General features: G+C 39.2%; 1 protein-coding gene across 20 annotated transcripts; it reads left to right on the top strand.

Annotated features, from left to right (window-relative positions):
* On the top strand, positions 1-14,468 carry slc8a1a (solute carrier family 8 member 1a). Of its 20 annotated transcripts, none has more exons than XM_062989254.1 (10): positions 1-1,811; positions 8,654-8,760; positions 9,584-9,604; positions 10,114-10,131; positions 10,256-10,270; positions 10,616-10,684; positions 10,872-10,990; positions 11,523-11,622; positions 12,176-12,445; positions 12,759-14,468. In XM_062989254.1, the coding sequence occupies exons 1-10, from the start codon at positions 10-12 to the stop codon at positions 13,133-13,135; spliced, it is 2,898 nt and encodes a 965-aa protein (XP_062845324.1). In that variant the 5' UTR covers positions 1-9; the 3' UTR covers positions 13,136-14,468. The 20 variants fall into 20 exon arrangements, with proteins under 20 accessions (XP_062845324.1, XP_062845322.1, XP_062845323.1 ...); XM_062989252.1 differs by having other exon boundaries at positions 10-1,811; positions 10,863-10,990; XM_062989253.1 differs by lacking the exon at positions 10,256-10,270 and having other exon boundaries at positions 10-1,811; positions 10,863-10,990.
* The last annotated feature ends 2,750 nt before the right edge of the window (positions 14,469-17,218 follow it).

Genomic DNA, 17,218 nt, shown 5'->3' on the forward strand with positions numbered 1-17,218 from the left:
CTTATAAAGATGGGACAATCAGACACTTTAGCTTTCTGCCCTTTTGTGCTTAAGCTTGCTCTGTTCGTGATTCTCTTCCATGATCTGCAACCTGTCACTGCAGGTGGCTCCAAGCCACATGATGGTTTGATCTTTTCCAATAAAACAGAAACATGCTCTGGGAGTAATGAATGCAAGGAAGGCGTGATTCTGCCAATATGGAAGCCAGAAAATCCATCATTTGGAGACAAGTTGGCAAGAGCCACAATCTATTTTGTTGCAATGGTGTATATGTTCCTAGGGGTCTCCATCATTGCAGATCGTTTCATGGCATCTATCGAAGTCATCACCTCACAGGAGAGACAAATCACTATTAAAAAACCCAACGGGGAAACGACAACCACTACCGTACGCATTTGGAACGAGACCGTGTCAAATTTGACTCTTATGGCATTAGGTTCGTCTGCTCCAGAGATCTTGTTATCTGTTGTGGAGGTTTGCGGACACAACTTTGATGCAGGCGAGCTTGGGCCGAACACCATCGTGGGCAGCGCAGCCTTCAACATGTTCGTAATTATTGGACTTTGTGTTTCCGTCATTCCAGATGGTGACCATCGCAAGGTAAAGCATCTTAGAGTGTTCTTCGTAACGGCAGCTTGGAGTATATTTGCTTACACTTGGCTATACTTGATCTTGGCTGTGATTTCTCCAGGAATTGTGGAGGTTTGGGAGGGTCTCCTTACTCTCTTTTTCTTTCCTATATGTGTTGTATTTGCATGGGTTGCTGACCGAAGGCTTCTGTTCTACAAGTACGTCCACAAAAGGTACAGAGTCGGAAAGCAGCGTGGAATAATCATTGAAACCGAAGGAGAGCCAGAAAACCCGCCAAAAAATGATGTTGAGATGGACGGACAGATGCTAAACTTTCAGGGAGGGGAATTTTTGGATGGATCAGTGGATACAGCCTTTGAAATGAGTGAAGAGGAGACCAGGAGAGAAATGGCAAGGATTTTAAAGGAACTGAAACAGAAACATCCAGAAAAAGAGATGGAACAGCTGATTGAGATTGCTAACTACCAACTTCTCAACCAGCAGCAGAAAAGTCGAGCATTTTATCGCTGCCAGGCTACTAGGATAATGACTGGCGCTGGAAACATCTTGAAGAAACATGCTGCAGATCAAGCCAGGAAAGCTATTGGAACATATGAACTTCGCTCTGAGGTTTCAGATAATGATCTTTCCTCTAAGATCTTCTTTGACCCTGGTACATACCAGTGTTTGGAAAACTGTGGCTCAGTAGCTATAAATGTGGTTCGTCGTGGTGGAGATTTGACAAACACGGTGTCTGTGAATTACCGCACGGAGGATGGTACCGCTAACGCAGGCTCTGATTACCAGTTCTCAGAGGGCACTATTGTCTTTAAACCAGGTGAAACTGAGAAAGAACTTAGAGTGAAGATCATTGATGATGACATCTTTGAAGAGGACGAGCACTTTCTGGTCCATCTCAGCAACGTCAGAGTTGTCTCTGAGGGACCAAACCATGACAATTCTGTGTCCAATCATGTAGACAGCCTGGCAGGACTGGGACTTCCATCGACAGCCACTGTGACCATTTTTGACGACGATCACGCTGGGATCTTTACATTCGAGGAGCCAGTGGTCAATGTTAGCGAAAGCATCGGTGTGATGGAAGTGAAAGTGGTGAGGATGTCTGGGGCTCGAGGGGTTGTGCTGGTTCCCTACAAAACTATTGAAGGAACAGCTAAAGGAGGAGGAGAAGACTTTGAGGATACCTACGGAGTCCTGGAATTCCAGAACGATGAGATCTCGTGAGTGTTTTTTCTTTACTAATTTATTAAAACTTGTTGTTGCCCCTTGATGGTGCTAATTTTGTAATTGCCTAGAGCATTGGCAGTTCAGTTGCAGTCAAGTTCTAGTCATCTTGACATACTATTGGTATTACTAGGGGGTTTAAATCAGTGTCAATAATAATGTGGAATTATGCCATTGTCCAAATTCTAGCTGGTCTGGTCACTGACAGGTGTAAAGTCAAGTAAAATAGTGATGTTCTATAAAAAAGGAGGGGAATAACATGTATCACTGTCAATCCTTCATAGACATTAACTTATATTTCAATAAATGTAGAAGGTACACCATGCACATTAAATTAACTGGCAACCTCTGCAGATAATTTAAGTGTCTTTCCATGATTGAACCCATGTTGCATTGTGTGCTACTCTGTTTTTCCAGAGTTTATAGCTTCATTTCTGAATTTTCAGATTGAATTATGCTGGTTTTCCTCTCAATTTCCTGTTCCTTTACTGCTCTACTTCTTGTCCTGAGCTTCGCCTGCTTTTTCCTAATTATAAAACTTAATGTACATGTCCTCATTTGGTCAGAGGTTAAGCATTATACTTATTTTGCATATATCCACTTTAAATGTACACACATCATTTGACTTAGTTGATGCTTTGTTGTTGTTTTCCTAATAATACATACAAAATGTTATACAAATGGTAGAATAAATACTCACAAACTCACTTTTTTAACCGCTTATCCACTTAGGGTCCGGGGGGGAGCCTATCCCAGCTTTTCAATGGGCGCAAGGTACACAGTAGCACCCTGGATGGGGCGCCAGTCCATCGCAGGGCAGACACACACACCCATATACCTATAGGGCAATTCAGTATCTCCAGTTCACCTGACTGCATGTTTTTGGACTGTGGGAGGAAACCCACACAGACACAGGGAGAACAGTTATACTTATAAGTGATATAGCTGCTGCATGGCCTTCAGTACAATTTTAAAATCCCTATGACTTTATTATGTATAAGGATCTAAAACCATTTACAATGACAAATATGTCATAATACAGGAAAAAACACGTTCATTAAGGTTTCTCACGTCTAAAACCTTTTCACTTTGTTATCATTTCTACACAATGATGTGAAACATTATCATTACTTGCATGAGCCAAGAGAGAGAACTGCTTCCTTCATGATTTGTGAATAATGCTTATACTCAGGCCAATGTAGGAAAGGAAATCCTTTACCATAGGTCAGTGGATGAAGGACAAACAGATAAATGAGTCCTTATATTCAGATCTCAAGTGCCAGCCATTTACATTATATAAATATACATTTACAATACAAATACATATACAAAAGTGGAAGAAGATGAAAATGCCCTGGCTGAAGTAAACAAGAGATGAGATAAAAGAATAGCATGCTATCCTGCACCATGATAATCAAATTAACATGGAGTCAAGTGAGTTTCTAGCTTGAGTGCTCTTCCACTTATTGGTGCTTTGCTCTGGTAACAAACTGTGAAGTGCAGAAGAAAGAGCTCACTGTGGTATAGATTGTGGTCATATTTAACCATTTCTATGACCTGTTAACTCCATGGACCTTAGCCATTTTGTCTGGATTTATGTGCCTGAAGTGGCACACACCCTTACGTAATCAGAAATAGTGTAAAAGCACATTAACTCACTTGCAATTGAAAAATTATCTTCATCTTTTACATGTTTTTAACAACCATTAACTCGCAATTCATCCAAACTTATAGTGTGATAAAACAACCAGCTACAACAATTCCACAGTAACATATGTAGTAATGGTACTCCTGGGGCCAAAGTCTGCCGAATACTTTCAATTTCATATCATTTGGCTTCGTGACGTTACCAAACATTTACCAAAACTGCATTCTTGTAATATCTAGATTCACTCTATCATGATCAACAAAATGCATGTGTTCTTTGAACACATACCCCAAAGCTTCATATAGAATGAAGCTATTTCACATTGCTACTAGGGACAGTGGTAGTCTAGTGGGTAGGGCTTTGGGCTATCAACTGAAAGGTTGCGAGTTTGAATCCCAGCTCTGCCATACAGCCACTGTTGGGCCCTTGAGCAAGGCACCAGGGGTGCCGTACAATGGCTGACCCGGTGCTTGGACCCCAGCTTTCAAAACAACCTGGGATATGTAAAGAAATAATTTCATTGTACTGTACAAGTGTATATGTATATATGCCAAATAAAGGCATTCTATTCAATTCATTCTGTTCTATTCTATTCTATACATGTTTGTTCAGTTCAAGTATACAGACACTAGGAGGTGCTAGTTTGAGATCAAATTCTCAAGATTTTAAATGGATTTGATAGATTTGAATGCTGTGTTGAATGTACAGAAGTAGAATGTTCATTGTACTAAATAACATAGTACTCTTAGCACCACCTGGAAAGCCGCCTTTTTGTTGCAGCCTTCACACTACCAGCTGTGCCACTGCTCATCCATGTCATCGTCTTTTTACAAAGACAGTGACTGAGGCAACTAGAGTTAGAGTTTGGACAGTTGTGTAGCATCAGGCCTTTTTGACAGCTGGGATTTATCAGTCTTTAAAAGGAAATGGTCCACTTTAAAAATACTTCTGTTCTTAGGAGTTCCTTCCCTTGGTCATTTTAAAGTTCATGTTTGTCTCCTGTTATGGAACACACACTATCAGATCATCGTTTATCGCTAGCATCATGTGACATTTTCCACACGAGGGAGGATATAACCAGGGCGGATTTGACATGCCAATAATAAACAGTTCCAGATCTCAAACAGTTTGGAATGGAAAAGCGTCCCGACGCGGAGCTTGTTCATCGCTGATTAATAGCGAGACATAACCACACTTTTGATGTACATGACCCAAGTGTGCTTTACTGGCCGTCTCTTAACAGTGAAGCTCCTTATATAGACAGGCTCTGGATTGTGTTTGGAATTTGTGAGATGGTGCAGGACAGCATGCAGGATGATCTAAATCAAACATACACACAACGTCTGTGTTCTGTAAACCCAAATTAGCTTCAGATTGCGGTGTGATTTGTGTGTGGCTCAAGCTTGTTGGAAACGATGCAGAATTAGAATGTGATGGGGACAATAATTCAGATTTATTGTGGGTATGTAAATCCTTATCATAAACCAAATCCAGTTTGTTAAAGCCTTTATAGATGTTCCAGCTGAATGATAAACATGCAGGGTAACAAGCAGCACTTTATAGCAGTTACAGAGGTAGCTAATGTGATTTGACCTGTTGGGACCTGATATCCTTGGTATACCCAAACCCTTCTTTACTAAACAGGTGCTGAGGCTAGTTGGCACAAAGTATGACTTCTTTTTGAAGACTGACAGTGCCGTTGACATGAGGCAGTCGTAGAGGCCTAACCTCCATTCAGGACCACGCAGAGAGCTGGTGCTCAAAGTAAAAATGGGCCACACGCAGGACCAATCATGCACCCAGTTGTATTGTTGTATTGCACCCAGTTGTATGTATTATAGTACTGTTTAAATATGGCATGAGTAAACAAAGACAAATAGATTTGTTTATCTTGGCTCTTGGACGTAGGTTACATAAAGAAAACATGCTTCCCTAGGGAGTGCACTCTATCAGTTTGTACAAATACGGGCAAAAGCTAGGCAACATTGTCAGTGTAAAGCTGCAGAGCTGTAATTTCCCAAAGGAATTTATTGACTAGCAAGTAATGGAAAAAAATAAAAATAATCAAATTGAAAGCGCTATTCCCAGAGATGGAGAGATCAATGAAGTGAGGTATAAAGTGGGTAAATTTATAGAGGGACGGATATAGGAACAGAAAAGCATTAACAGGTTAATGAAGTGAGGAATGGCAGGGATGAGAGAAAACACAAGGACAGGCATGAAGAGAAAAGTAAGAAGATAGGAGGGTTGGGCAAAGAGATCACATCAAAAACAAAAAAGAAAAGTAATATGAAGGCAAGCAAGCAAGCTGAGAAATGAGAGATACTGAACAGTGAAGTGAGTGATATGGAAAGAGGGATAAACAGACAGATAGAGGGAGGGAGAGGGGGGAAGTATTAGAGAGAGGTTAGAGAATTAGAGAATTGAGAGGTTAGGGTTAGGGCTAGGTTTAGGTTTGGGGTTAGGGTTAGTTTTAGGGTTAGGTTAGGCACAGGCAGGATTAGAACCCATAATCTTCGGTAGCCTAAAGCTCTACCCACTAGGCTACCACTGTGCCGTTCTTGTTTATAGAAATAAATAGATGAACAAAATTACTGGGCAATAATCTGTGTGGTTTTATATAATACTTGTATGAACGTTGCCATGCTTAATGCTGTATTAATCAGTCACTCATTTGATGTCTACATTGTATGAGTATTGTAAGTATTTTGGCATTAGCTTATATACTGTGGGTTGACTTATGTAAACTGAATCCTTATAATCAGTGTTTCTTAAGCAGCTCTGAGAGTAGATTAGCATTTGTTTAAATGCAATACAAAGATGTGATCAGATTAGGAGAGCAACCTGGTTTTAAAAGTCAGCCATCTGGGCGGCCTGGATGAGTGTTTGTGCAGGTCATAAAAGGTCAGGTCACATACATAACTGTTCAACACTGTTAAATAAACACTTATTCAGGGTTTCTTTCTGTGTTTTGTAGTTATAATTGAAGGCCTGTAAATAATTTGTACTTCAGTATTTACACCAGTATAGGACAACACTATAGGGACACAAGGACATGGCAAGCGTTTAGCAACAAAGTAAATTAATTTGACCCTTAGTACAATATTACAGAATTATGACCAAAGTTACCACATAGTTCTAACCATATTGACAGATAAATAAATAAATAAATGAATATTAAGAGAGATAATCCTTAATTAATGGTGGATATGATGGATTGGGGGGCAGTTTTATCCATGGGCTGATGTCTCTAAACGTTTTACCAGGTTTAACTCTTGCTTTGTTGGAATAAAAGCCTACTACAGTCACATCAGTCCACATCTGTATTAGATGGATATATGAATCAATGGATAAATGGATGGTTGAATACAAATAGAGTGTTTCAGTTAGCTAATTTGCGCACTGCTCTGTCGCCCTGCAGCACATAGCCTAATTGTTTATAAAATGTGAGGCTGAGCAGTGAGACACTTTCCCTGTTTGCATACTTTGCATACTGCATACTTTTCTTGGAATGTTTCTAGACCAATCAGATAACAGGAAATGTGTGCTGTTTATCCACCATGGTTACATAAATCATCACAATGATAAAACACTCATATGAGCTTTAAAATATGTACGTGTTACTCTTCTGTTACTAGTTACTGGCCTTTTGCTGCACAACCACATAATAACCTTTTCAAATCCACTTTAGACTATTTAATTATTATCATGTCAGCTGCTCATCTATTATCATCATTAGCACTTTTAATATTTCTGCCAGCATGTGGCAGAATTACACATCAACCGACATAACCTGACATGATAGAATTGAAAAATATGGAAATGTAGAAAACGTGTCAGGGTGTAGCAAGAAAGTTAAGATGTTGGCTGTCTGTGAGGAAAGAGATTAGGAGTGAAGATTTGGGCTAGTAGGAAAAGGATATATATGGTTGTGTGTCTGAGGGCAGTTGTTAAAGTCTTCAAGAAAAATGAGAGGGGTCCCATCTTCCTGAGATCCAGGAGGACTATAGACAACGATAACATGAGGAATTATGGAATTCAAATGATGATATGTTCAGAAATGAAAGGTCTAACAGGGGTGACTTGCCATTCCTCAGATAAAACCAACCTGTACCACCACCCCTGTTAGACGGTTATGCCTAGTTAAGCCCTGCCCTCAATTGACACCTTGAGATAAGAAGCTAGTAACAACAATAAACATCTGAAACCAGCTAATAGCAAATTACTCGCACAAATGGTTACACAATTTACATCTTTATACAGACTAGAACAGAAAACTAAGGCAAGACACCCAACAAACCAGTAGCGTATATTATAGACATACTTTTGTATGTATATTTTATAGGTAAATGTACACCGATCAGGCATAACATTATGACCTAATTATGTTCCTAATATTGTGTTGGTCCCACTTTGCTGCCCCATATGCCACAAACTGTGATGCACTGTGTATTCTGATACTGTTCTATCAGAACCAGCATGAACTTCTTCAGCAGTTTGAGCTACAGTAGCTCGTCTGTTGGAATCAGACCACATGGGCCGCCCATGACCCTGTCGCCGGTTTACCACTGTTACTTCCTTGGACCACTTTTGATAGATACTGACCACTGCAGACCCAGCAGGGAACACCCCACAAGAGCTGCAGTTTTGGAGATGCTCTGATCTGACCCAGTCGTCTAGCCATCACAATTTGGCCCTCGTCAGACTCGCTCAGATCCTCATGCTCGTCCATTTTTCCTGCTTCTACCATCAACTTTGAGGATAAAATGTTCACTTAGTGCCTAAAATATCCCACCCACTAACAGGTGCCGTGATGAAGAGATACTGTAATCAGTGTTATTCACTTCACCTGTCAGCGGTCATAATGTTATGCCTGGTCGGTGTACTGCGTGTGTATATAAAGTCAATGTCCATGTGCATTTGAAGTGGATATATTTACTAGGAAAAGTAAGTATAAACAAAAATGTTTGATACTTTTGCTTTTGGTGTTAATTCTTCTCAAACTTTCCAACCTTTTCACACCAGAATTTCCACCTACAGGAGAAAAAACTTGCGCGCACACACACACACACACACACACACACACACATTTCTGAAACTATAATTTCCTCCTGCATCACTTAACTTTGCGCCTGTGTTTCCTTTCTCTTCCTTTTTCTGTCTCTATATTTCTGTCTGTCTCTCTTCCAGCAAAACTATTCAGATTAATATCATTGATGATGAGGAGTATGAAAAAAACAAGAACTTCTTCCTGGAGATGGGAGAGCCGAAACTGATCGAAATGAGTGCGAGAAAAGGTGGGCTGTTGTTCTCCAGTCTAGTCCAGTCCATTGTCACCTTCTCAGCGACGACCTGTTGCGTTTCTCTGAGCTAGGGCATCTCTGTAGATCTTTACACCTGTTCCCCCATTTCAGTTTTACTATACTATAGGAGATAGTGCTTTATAGGAGTATAAATAACATTCAGAGATCCGTATTGCTTTGTTTCCCACTCACAGGAAAACCATCAGGGTTAAAATTGTTGATCATGATGAGTATGACAAGCAGGCAAACTTCTACATCCAGCTGCAGGAGCCAGAATGGAGGAGGAAAGGATGGACAGGTGAAAGAGAGCAAAGTTGTTTTTTGAAAGCTTTCTGGTTGTTTCTCTACAGCTTTTACTCTCTCGCTGACTTGCTCTCTTCCTCCTGCGCTGCTCCTCTTTCTCACCACCATCAGTGCTTTTATCTCTTTATCTGGTTTAAGGGGGGGGGGGGGAGTGATTGTCACTCAGAAACCTTGTGAAGTTCATGTGGTTCTTTTTACATTCCAGGAATAGTTTTAAAGGAAGTCAAAGTCTCTTTTATATATAGGTGTATAAGGTGTCTCTTTACTCTTTGTTAATGCTATTTTTTTTATTAAAAAATAAATAAATACTTAGTATGTTTCTGTAAAACACATTTGTATATTTGTCCACTAAAACTACTTGCAATAATACGGTTAAGTCTACTGTCATTTTACCATCATCTATAATGTTCTTGTAAGATGCATGTTGTTTAATTTATACTCATTTTGCTTCTGCTTCTCTTTTTTTATCATTCTCTCTCTCTTGTCTTCCCTGTAATTCATCTCTCTGCATCAGCTGTGTTGCTCAACGAGTGTGGTAAGCACTCTTAATTTTCCATTTTTGGTGTCTTAGCAGGTTATATTTATTATTATTTATGTTTTATGACCAAATCTGTGGCTAAATGATATTTGTAAGCATGTAAACACGTCAGTACCCAAATTAATTACAAGTAAAATGTAAAAAATTTTCTCAATCCCAAACTACTTGATAAGTTAAGACTGTTTAATGCAGGTAATGCAGCTAAAGAATTAGCAAAGATTATAGTCAATAATTTAATTATAGATAAAAAAATTTTAATAATATTTTAACAATTTAGAATAAGTGCACAAGAACAATTAGCACCAAGATTTAAATTCTACATTTGTTTATATTTTTGTATAATATAAACAAATATAATATTAAAAAATTATATAATTCCATAAAAATACATTTATACAGTTGGTCAGAAAAAAGAGTACTGGGTAACAAAAGTACTAATACAGAATTTTTTACATTTTCCAATAGCACAACACTGACTGTAACTTTTTTCCATGTTATCTCTGTAGGTAGCTTCTTGAAGACAGGTATGTCCCATTTTTTAATAAAAAATACTTCAACTTAACCAACGCTAAATCCAATGCTAACCAGCTATGCTAAAGAGCTGGTCCATGTTACACTTCTAAATGTCTTTGTGTTTTTCTTTAACAGATACGCAGCTCTTTGGTAAGAAATTAAACATGATCTAGCCTAAACTTTTAAACATTCAATTTAAAATGTACAATTAATTTGCATTCTTATAACGACTGCATGTTGATTTTATCCTGGTCAGGGTTGCAGTGGGTCCAGTTTCTTTGGAAAAACAGGGTTCTGCTTATACACACTAAACTGGCCATGTCTGGTGGGGTGGCTGAGGCCCCTTAATAGAATGGCATCCCGTCTGGGTTGTGTTACTGTGTTGCGACTGGTGATTCTGGGGAAACCGGACCCACCGCAACCTTGACCTGGATAAAGTGGTGGTAAAACATGAAAATGAATAAATGAGTGGATTTTTGTTTTTGGGCTCATCAGGGAGAGACATGTACCGAAAAGTGCAGGGTAGAGACAACCTGACTTCTCCCAACATCATCACCATCACAGGTACCAATCCAGCTGTCCTGATTTATATATATAAATGTATTTTAATTTGAATTTTAAATAACACATTATCTGTTTAACCATTAATAATATAGATTATATTAAAGTTTCCACTTTTATTTTCATCATAGCAACAGTGGAGCAATTTTAGTCTATTTCGCTCTCTATTTTTACCCCACAGATGAAGGAGCGAAGCGAACTCTTTCTCAAAAGGAGGAGGATGTGAGGAGGATTGCTGAGTTGGGACGGCCATCACTTGGAGAACATATCAGATTGGAAGTCATTATTGAGGAGTCGTACGAGTTCAAGGTACATAATGGCACTATTTCTTCAGACGTTTTTGGATGGATGGATACATAAATGGATGGATGAAGGGTTGCTGCTAGAAATATAAGGATTTGGGCCACTTGTCTTATATCTATATAACATTTCAGAAATTCAGTCAGTAAATAGGAATGTATGGGCCAGATGCTTAAATAAGCTTTAACTTTATTTAATGCAGTCGAAAGAATAAATAATAAAAAATAATAAAGTCAAGACTAAATTCTGTATTTATGTTGCTTTTGATTAGGCAAGATAGACACGTTTAAACCCACACAAATATCACACAAACATGTAGTTAGTGTTGCAGTAAATTGTGGAAACAGGACAATAGGAGAGGTGAGTGGGCACAGGACCACTTCTTGTTCTTGTTCTATTTATCTATCTAGGTCTATCTGTCTATCTATCAATCTATTACTCAAAGACATTAATGCTTGTGTTGGGCCAGTGAGTGGCATTCCAGGTGATGAATAAAAGTTTGGCACCAGTGGTTCAACATGATGTGATGTGTTTTCTACAGAGCACAGTAGATAAATTAATAAAGAAAACCAACCTGGCACTTCTGGTGGGGACCAACAGCTGGAGAGAACAGTTTGTGGAGGCCATTACAGTTAATTCAGGTATGCGCACACATTAGACACAAATTTTGAGATTAATAAGCCGCCTTGATTTCATTCACTTGGTCTAAGGGTATAAGGTGGTATGGTCAGACATTTCATGTGGGGTTAAATAGCTGAAACTGTGCTGCTGCTGCTCTTATTCATTTTTGTATCAATCCTGACCACACCAGCAGTCTTTGCTTCTAAAAAGCATCCTCATTACATAAAGCTACCACCACCGTATTTTACAGTAGAAAATGTGGTACCACGCACATGTGCATTGTCATATTTCCATCACATATACTGATTAGAGTTCAAGTTGACACACACAACAGTACTCAAAATGATCCATACACATCACTCTTGCAACTCAGTGACAGTTGGTGATATAGTACTGACCATTCTAGCATTTTAACTAGTTCATTGACCAGGTTTAGTGTGACCTGACCTAGGCAGAGTGGCTGTGGCACTGCAGGATTGTTAGAGGTTGATATGTGCTGACTGTGGAGCTGCTTTTCTAATACTTCAGTGTCAGATTTATCATCGTGATTGCTGTTTTTCACTCATTTGTCAGGAGATGACGATGAAGAATGCGGTGAAGAAAAGCTGCCGTCCTGTTTTGACTACGTCATGCACTTTCTGACGGTGTTCTGGAAGGTCGCGTTCGCATTTGTTCCTCCAACCGATTACTGGAATGGCTGGGCGTGTTTCATCGTCTCCATCTCCATGATCGGTCTTCTAACTGCTTTTATTGGAGACCTGGCTTCTCACTTCGGCTGCACTATAGGCTTGAAGGATTCGGTGACGGCCGTTGTGTTTGTCGCTCTTGGCACTTCTGTCCCAGGTACAACATACAAATTTTAAAGGTCCTAAAATCCACCCCTGAGGCACTCCTGAGTTTATGTCCACTTGTATCCAAATAGGCCTTAGGCATTTTTTGTGTTATCCTAGTCTAAACCCCTTTATAGGGTGCGGAAACTGGCTGCCAGTTGTTATAGTAAGCTGGTGAAGGTTCATCGTGGTTGCCAAATCCTGAGCTAGCTAAACTAACAATGCTAGTTTACTTCATTAAAATGCTGTGAATTTGGAATTCAGCCCATAACAAAGCTTATATAAAACTCTCCGTTTCTTTCTCTCTCTTTCTGTCTCTGTCTCAGATACCTTTGCCAGTAAGGTGGCAGCGATACAGGATCAGTATGCCGACGCCTCCATCGGGAATGTGACGGGCAGTAATGCTGTGAATGTGTTTCTGGGCATCGGCGTGGCCTGGTCCATCGCTGCCATGTTTCACCAGTGGCACGGCCAGTATTTTCGTGTAGCCCCGGGCACGCTGGCCTTCTCCATCACCCTCTTTACCATCTTTGCTTTCGTCTGCATCGCTGTGCTCATGTATCGTCGCCGGCCCGAGATCGGAGGGGAGTTGGGTGGGCCGCGGAGGGCCAAACGCATCACCAGCGGCCTGTTCTTCAGTTTATGGCTCCTCTACATCGTCCTGTCTTCGCTTGAAGCCTACTGCATGATCAAGGGTTTTTAAACGCACATCGCTAAGAGGACATTTTCCAAATTAGGATTTAAAACGTGAATTAAGAAGGGACATGATAGCCTTGATCTTGATCAAAGTATGCTGCATCATTAAGGCTTACAAATCACACACACACACAGTTGTGTTAGCTTTAGAGAAGAGCATGATTATCGCTTTGTCTACAAAATGACATCATTAGTGATGGTTAGTAAGTGTGCTACTGGCTGTCAGAGTAAACTGTAGATTGTTTAAGTACACTACAGACAGTCAGTGTGCATCAACAGTCAATCATTGTGTACTGCCGACAGTCTAATTGCACTGCTAGCAGTGGTGTAGTTCCACCGGCGGTCTGGATCCACTACCAACCATAGTAAACTGCCGACCTACTGAATGCCAACAATATTAGTGAATTACAGACAGTTGCTGGTTCAGGTCCCACCACTGCCAAGTTGGCAGCATAATTCCCTGCACTTTGGTCATAATCGTATAGAGTTGGGCCCCTAACTCCAATGCATCACCAGCGGTCTGACCGCACTATCTACAGTTCAACATTTAGATAAGGAAACGTATAGCCAGGTAGACAGGTTTATAGCAATGTTTGTAAAACAGATACATGTTTAATAATTACTAAAAATGCTAAATTTATTTCCACGTTTTTACAGTTTCACCATTAGTTAGTGATTTACAGTATATAGTACCGGATAAAAATGTGTACATTGTGCATTTAATTGTAAACACAGGGTTTTTATGTTGTATAAAGTGTATAGCCGTTCTAAAAAAAACAGCTTAATATTTATTATGAATTCATTAGGTAGTACATTTGTAAGTGCCCTACCAACAGTGTGTGTAAGTGTGTGCATTTCTATCGGTTCGGTTGTTTGAGTGCAGTATTAACAGTCTGGAAGAACTACTAATGGTTCAAGTGAGCTACCATTAGTTTAACTGCAGGCAGTGCGAACAGTTTTAATGTACTACCATAACAGTTAGAATCAACTACTAATGGTTCAAGTGTGTTACCATTAGTCTCATTGCAGCATTAATATTCCGTATAACCAGAGTCACCACAATGATCATATTATGTGCCGGTTGTGATTAGCCAAAACATTTATTATTTAGTGATCAGAATAGATTTTATACCTTTATGTTTAGTTCTTATAAAATATGAATATTAAAAGCCTGGTGCAGGTTTAACCCAGTCCTAATTTGGTTGTTTTGGATTTTGTTAATGGCCATGATGTCACGTGTTGTTTTCAAATGTACTGATTGCTGTTAAATGTGTTTAAATGTCACCTGTAAGAGTGTAAGTAATGACTGTGTTTAATCTGATCATTTTCATAATAAAGTTTGAGGGTTTTATAAAATAAATACTTCTTAATGATCAGTAATTAGATTAACTGTGCTATAATGGTGCTATATCGCCCCCTGTTGATGACCCTAGTGTTGTTTTGTGTTTCTGGCCGCTAGATGGCAGTAGTTCATTACAACTCACCATGAACAGAAAACGCACATAGAAACAGGACTAGACTTAACAAATGCATCTGCTTAGGTAAATTCATTCAGCTTAAATACAATAAACAGCATACACCGATGAGGCATAACATTATGACCACCTCCTTGTTTCTACACTCACTGTCCATTTTATCAGCTCCACTTACCATATAGAAGCACTTTGTAGTTCTACAATTACTGACTGTAGTCCATTTGTTTCTCTGCATACTTTGTTAGCCCCCTTTCACCCTGTTCTTCAATGGTCAGGACCCCGACAGGACCACCACAGAGCAGGTATTATTTAGGTGTTGGATCTTTCTCAGCACTGCAGTGACGCTGACATGGTGGTGGTGTGTAAGTGTGTGTTGTGCTGGTATGAGTGGATTAGACACAGAATAGAGTGGACAGTGAGTGGACACGGTATTTAAAAACTCCAGCAGCGCTGCTGTGTCTGATCCACTCATACCAGCACAAGACACACTAACACACCACCACCATGTTAGTGCAGTGCTGAGAATGATCCACCACCCAAATAATACCTGCTCTGTGGTGGTGCTGACCAAAACAGACAGACTACAGTCAGTAATTGTAGAACTACAAAGTGCTTCTATATGGTAAGTGGAGCTGATAAAATGGACAGTGAGTGTAGAAACCAGGAGGTGGTTTTAATGTTATGGCTGATCAGTGTATATTGGTTATGAAAGAGCTTAGATAAATACAGTTTAATATGTGAGATTTTAAGGCAACAAGAAGCAACTAATAAAGTTTTGAAAGAGCCAAATACTGGATGCCTGATCTTCAGTTTAGACAAATGGCATCAATAAACAGGTACTCACTGATATGGATATTGTATCAACACCGTATCGATGACTGAATGAGCACATCTAGTACACTTTGGCATTCAGTAACCTTGGGTATCTAAGGTCAGTGTGTGAAGATGCAGAACTGGGTGCCCAACACTTAGAGCTCTGAGCAATACATAAATTCTAATAATCCAAGCGTTCCACTTCAAACATCCATATTTCCAACACCTGGTTAAATTCCTTCATTCATTTTTAGTAGATGCCAGTTGATGCCTTAAACCCACCATGTCTGCTGACAACAGTTCTAGGCCCATATGATGCAGGGCTTGCTTGACTGTGAACAGTGTCACCCAATATTTTCAGACTGAAGGCGCCCAATTCCTGGATCACTGGATAACACTTCCCCCAGTGTAGGATAACAGTTTAGTATTTCTTCCTTTCCCAGCAAAACATTACTGTAGTCAAGTATTGCAGTCCTGTTCATATGGACACAGAGAATCCTCCAGCTCTAAACAACAACTACATATTAGGAGGCCATTTTACAAAGTGTAAAATCATAGTACAGTAGAACTTCTTACACCCCATTACAAGTTCAAGGGACTTGTGTTTAAGTCCGTCATCTACCAAAAAAAAAACAAAAAAACAACAGTTGCAGATACAACACGTGACACAAATTTTTATTCTGTGTTAATAATTAAATGTAATAAATATCCAGATTGAACATCGAGTGTAACAGTCTTCACATTCTTTTATTTCATCTTTACTTTATTTACAGTTTACACTCAGGAACTCAACATGAAGTGTCTGAGTCAAAAAAACATACGGCAAATATTTTTATTTTATCATTTGTAGGGCTCAGTGGATTTACCTCCTGCAGTCCATAATATACGCTGTGTGTCTATCACTAGTAGAAGCTCTAATGAGTGCTGGTTAATTAATGCATGAATTAACAATTCGACCAATTAAAGCTGGCTGTGTTTGATTTGAATATGAGAGCCCGTTCAGTTGGGTAAGGAATATAATAATAAAATAATAATAAATAATAAGAGTTCAGAAGTGTCTATCATCAGATTTATCAACACTGTATGCTCATACTGTATATGCTTATTATCTGTGTTCATGTTTATGTTCACTTTTATTGCATAAAACTAATGACACTCACATGTTATTCATGGTAACTGTCGTCTCGCTTCCACCTGATTGTGTTTGTAGCAGAACCAGAGAACGACCAATCACAGTTCACAAACAACAAATCTGTAAACCCTCACATCCCAAATACATTATTCACATTCACACCTACTGTGTGTGTATGTGTGTGTTTATTTATACCATATATATTTTTGTATCTAGGAACAATCTAGGTGATTGTTCTAAGTGACAAAATATGCTGTCATGTCACTGCACATTTCCAGATAAATGATCAGTTTACAGTGTAGATGGGGACCAAGGAGCTTTGCATTGTTTGTCACAGCATAATGCTTTTATATTTTAAATGTTTTTCAAAAAGATAAATGATTTAAATGTATAAAAAACTGTGTATCAGTGAACGACCACATCATTTGTTCTTTTTATGACAGTAATGCTCAGAAAAGAGAAATCGTTAAATTCATATTTGAGCTTCTGTTCAGACTGTGTGTTTTGGTAATGTGTTTTGTACTTTTTGGATTCCAAAAGGAACCTTTTCAAGTAATCGTTTTTTGATTTATTGGGCAGTATTTATGCATCACTTCACTGAGAACCCTATACCAAAACTGTGACCCTACGTTTTATGTGGCATGAATTCCATAAAGGGTGGCACAGTGGG

This window comes from Trichomycterus rosablanca, chromosome 27, assembly GCF_030014385.1.
Source record: "Trichomycterus rosablanca isolate fTriRos1 chromosome 27, fTriRos1.hap1, whole genome shotgun sequence".
Taxonomy (NCBI): Eukaryota; Metazoa; Chordata; class Actinopteri; order Siluriformes; family Trichomycteridae; genus Trichomycterus; species Trichomycterus rosablanca.

Excerpts from the sequence above, each read along its gene's own strand:
- slc8a1a (XM_062989252.1), top strand. The coding sequence starts at position 10 with ATGGGACAATCAGACACTTTAGCTTTCTGCCCTTTTGTGCTTAAGCTT. Across the intron at positions 10,991-11,522 it reads AGGAGTCGTACGAGTTCAAG|AGCACAGTAGATAAATTAAT; the intron begins GTACATAATGGC and ends TGTTTTCTACAG. Across the intron at positions 12,446-12,758 it reads TCTTGGCACTTCTGTCCCAG|ATACCTTTGCCAGTAAGGTG; the intron begins GTACAACATACA and ends TCTCTGTCTCAG.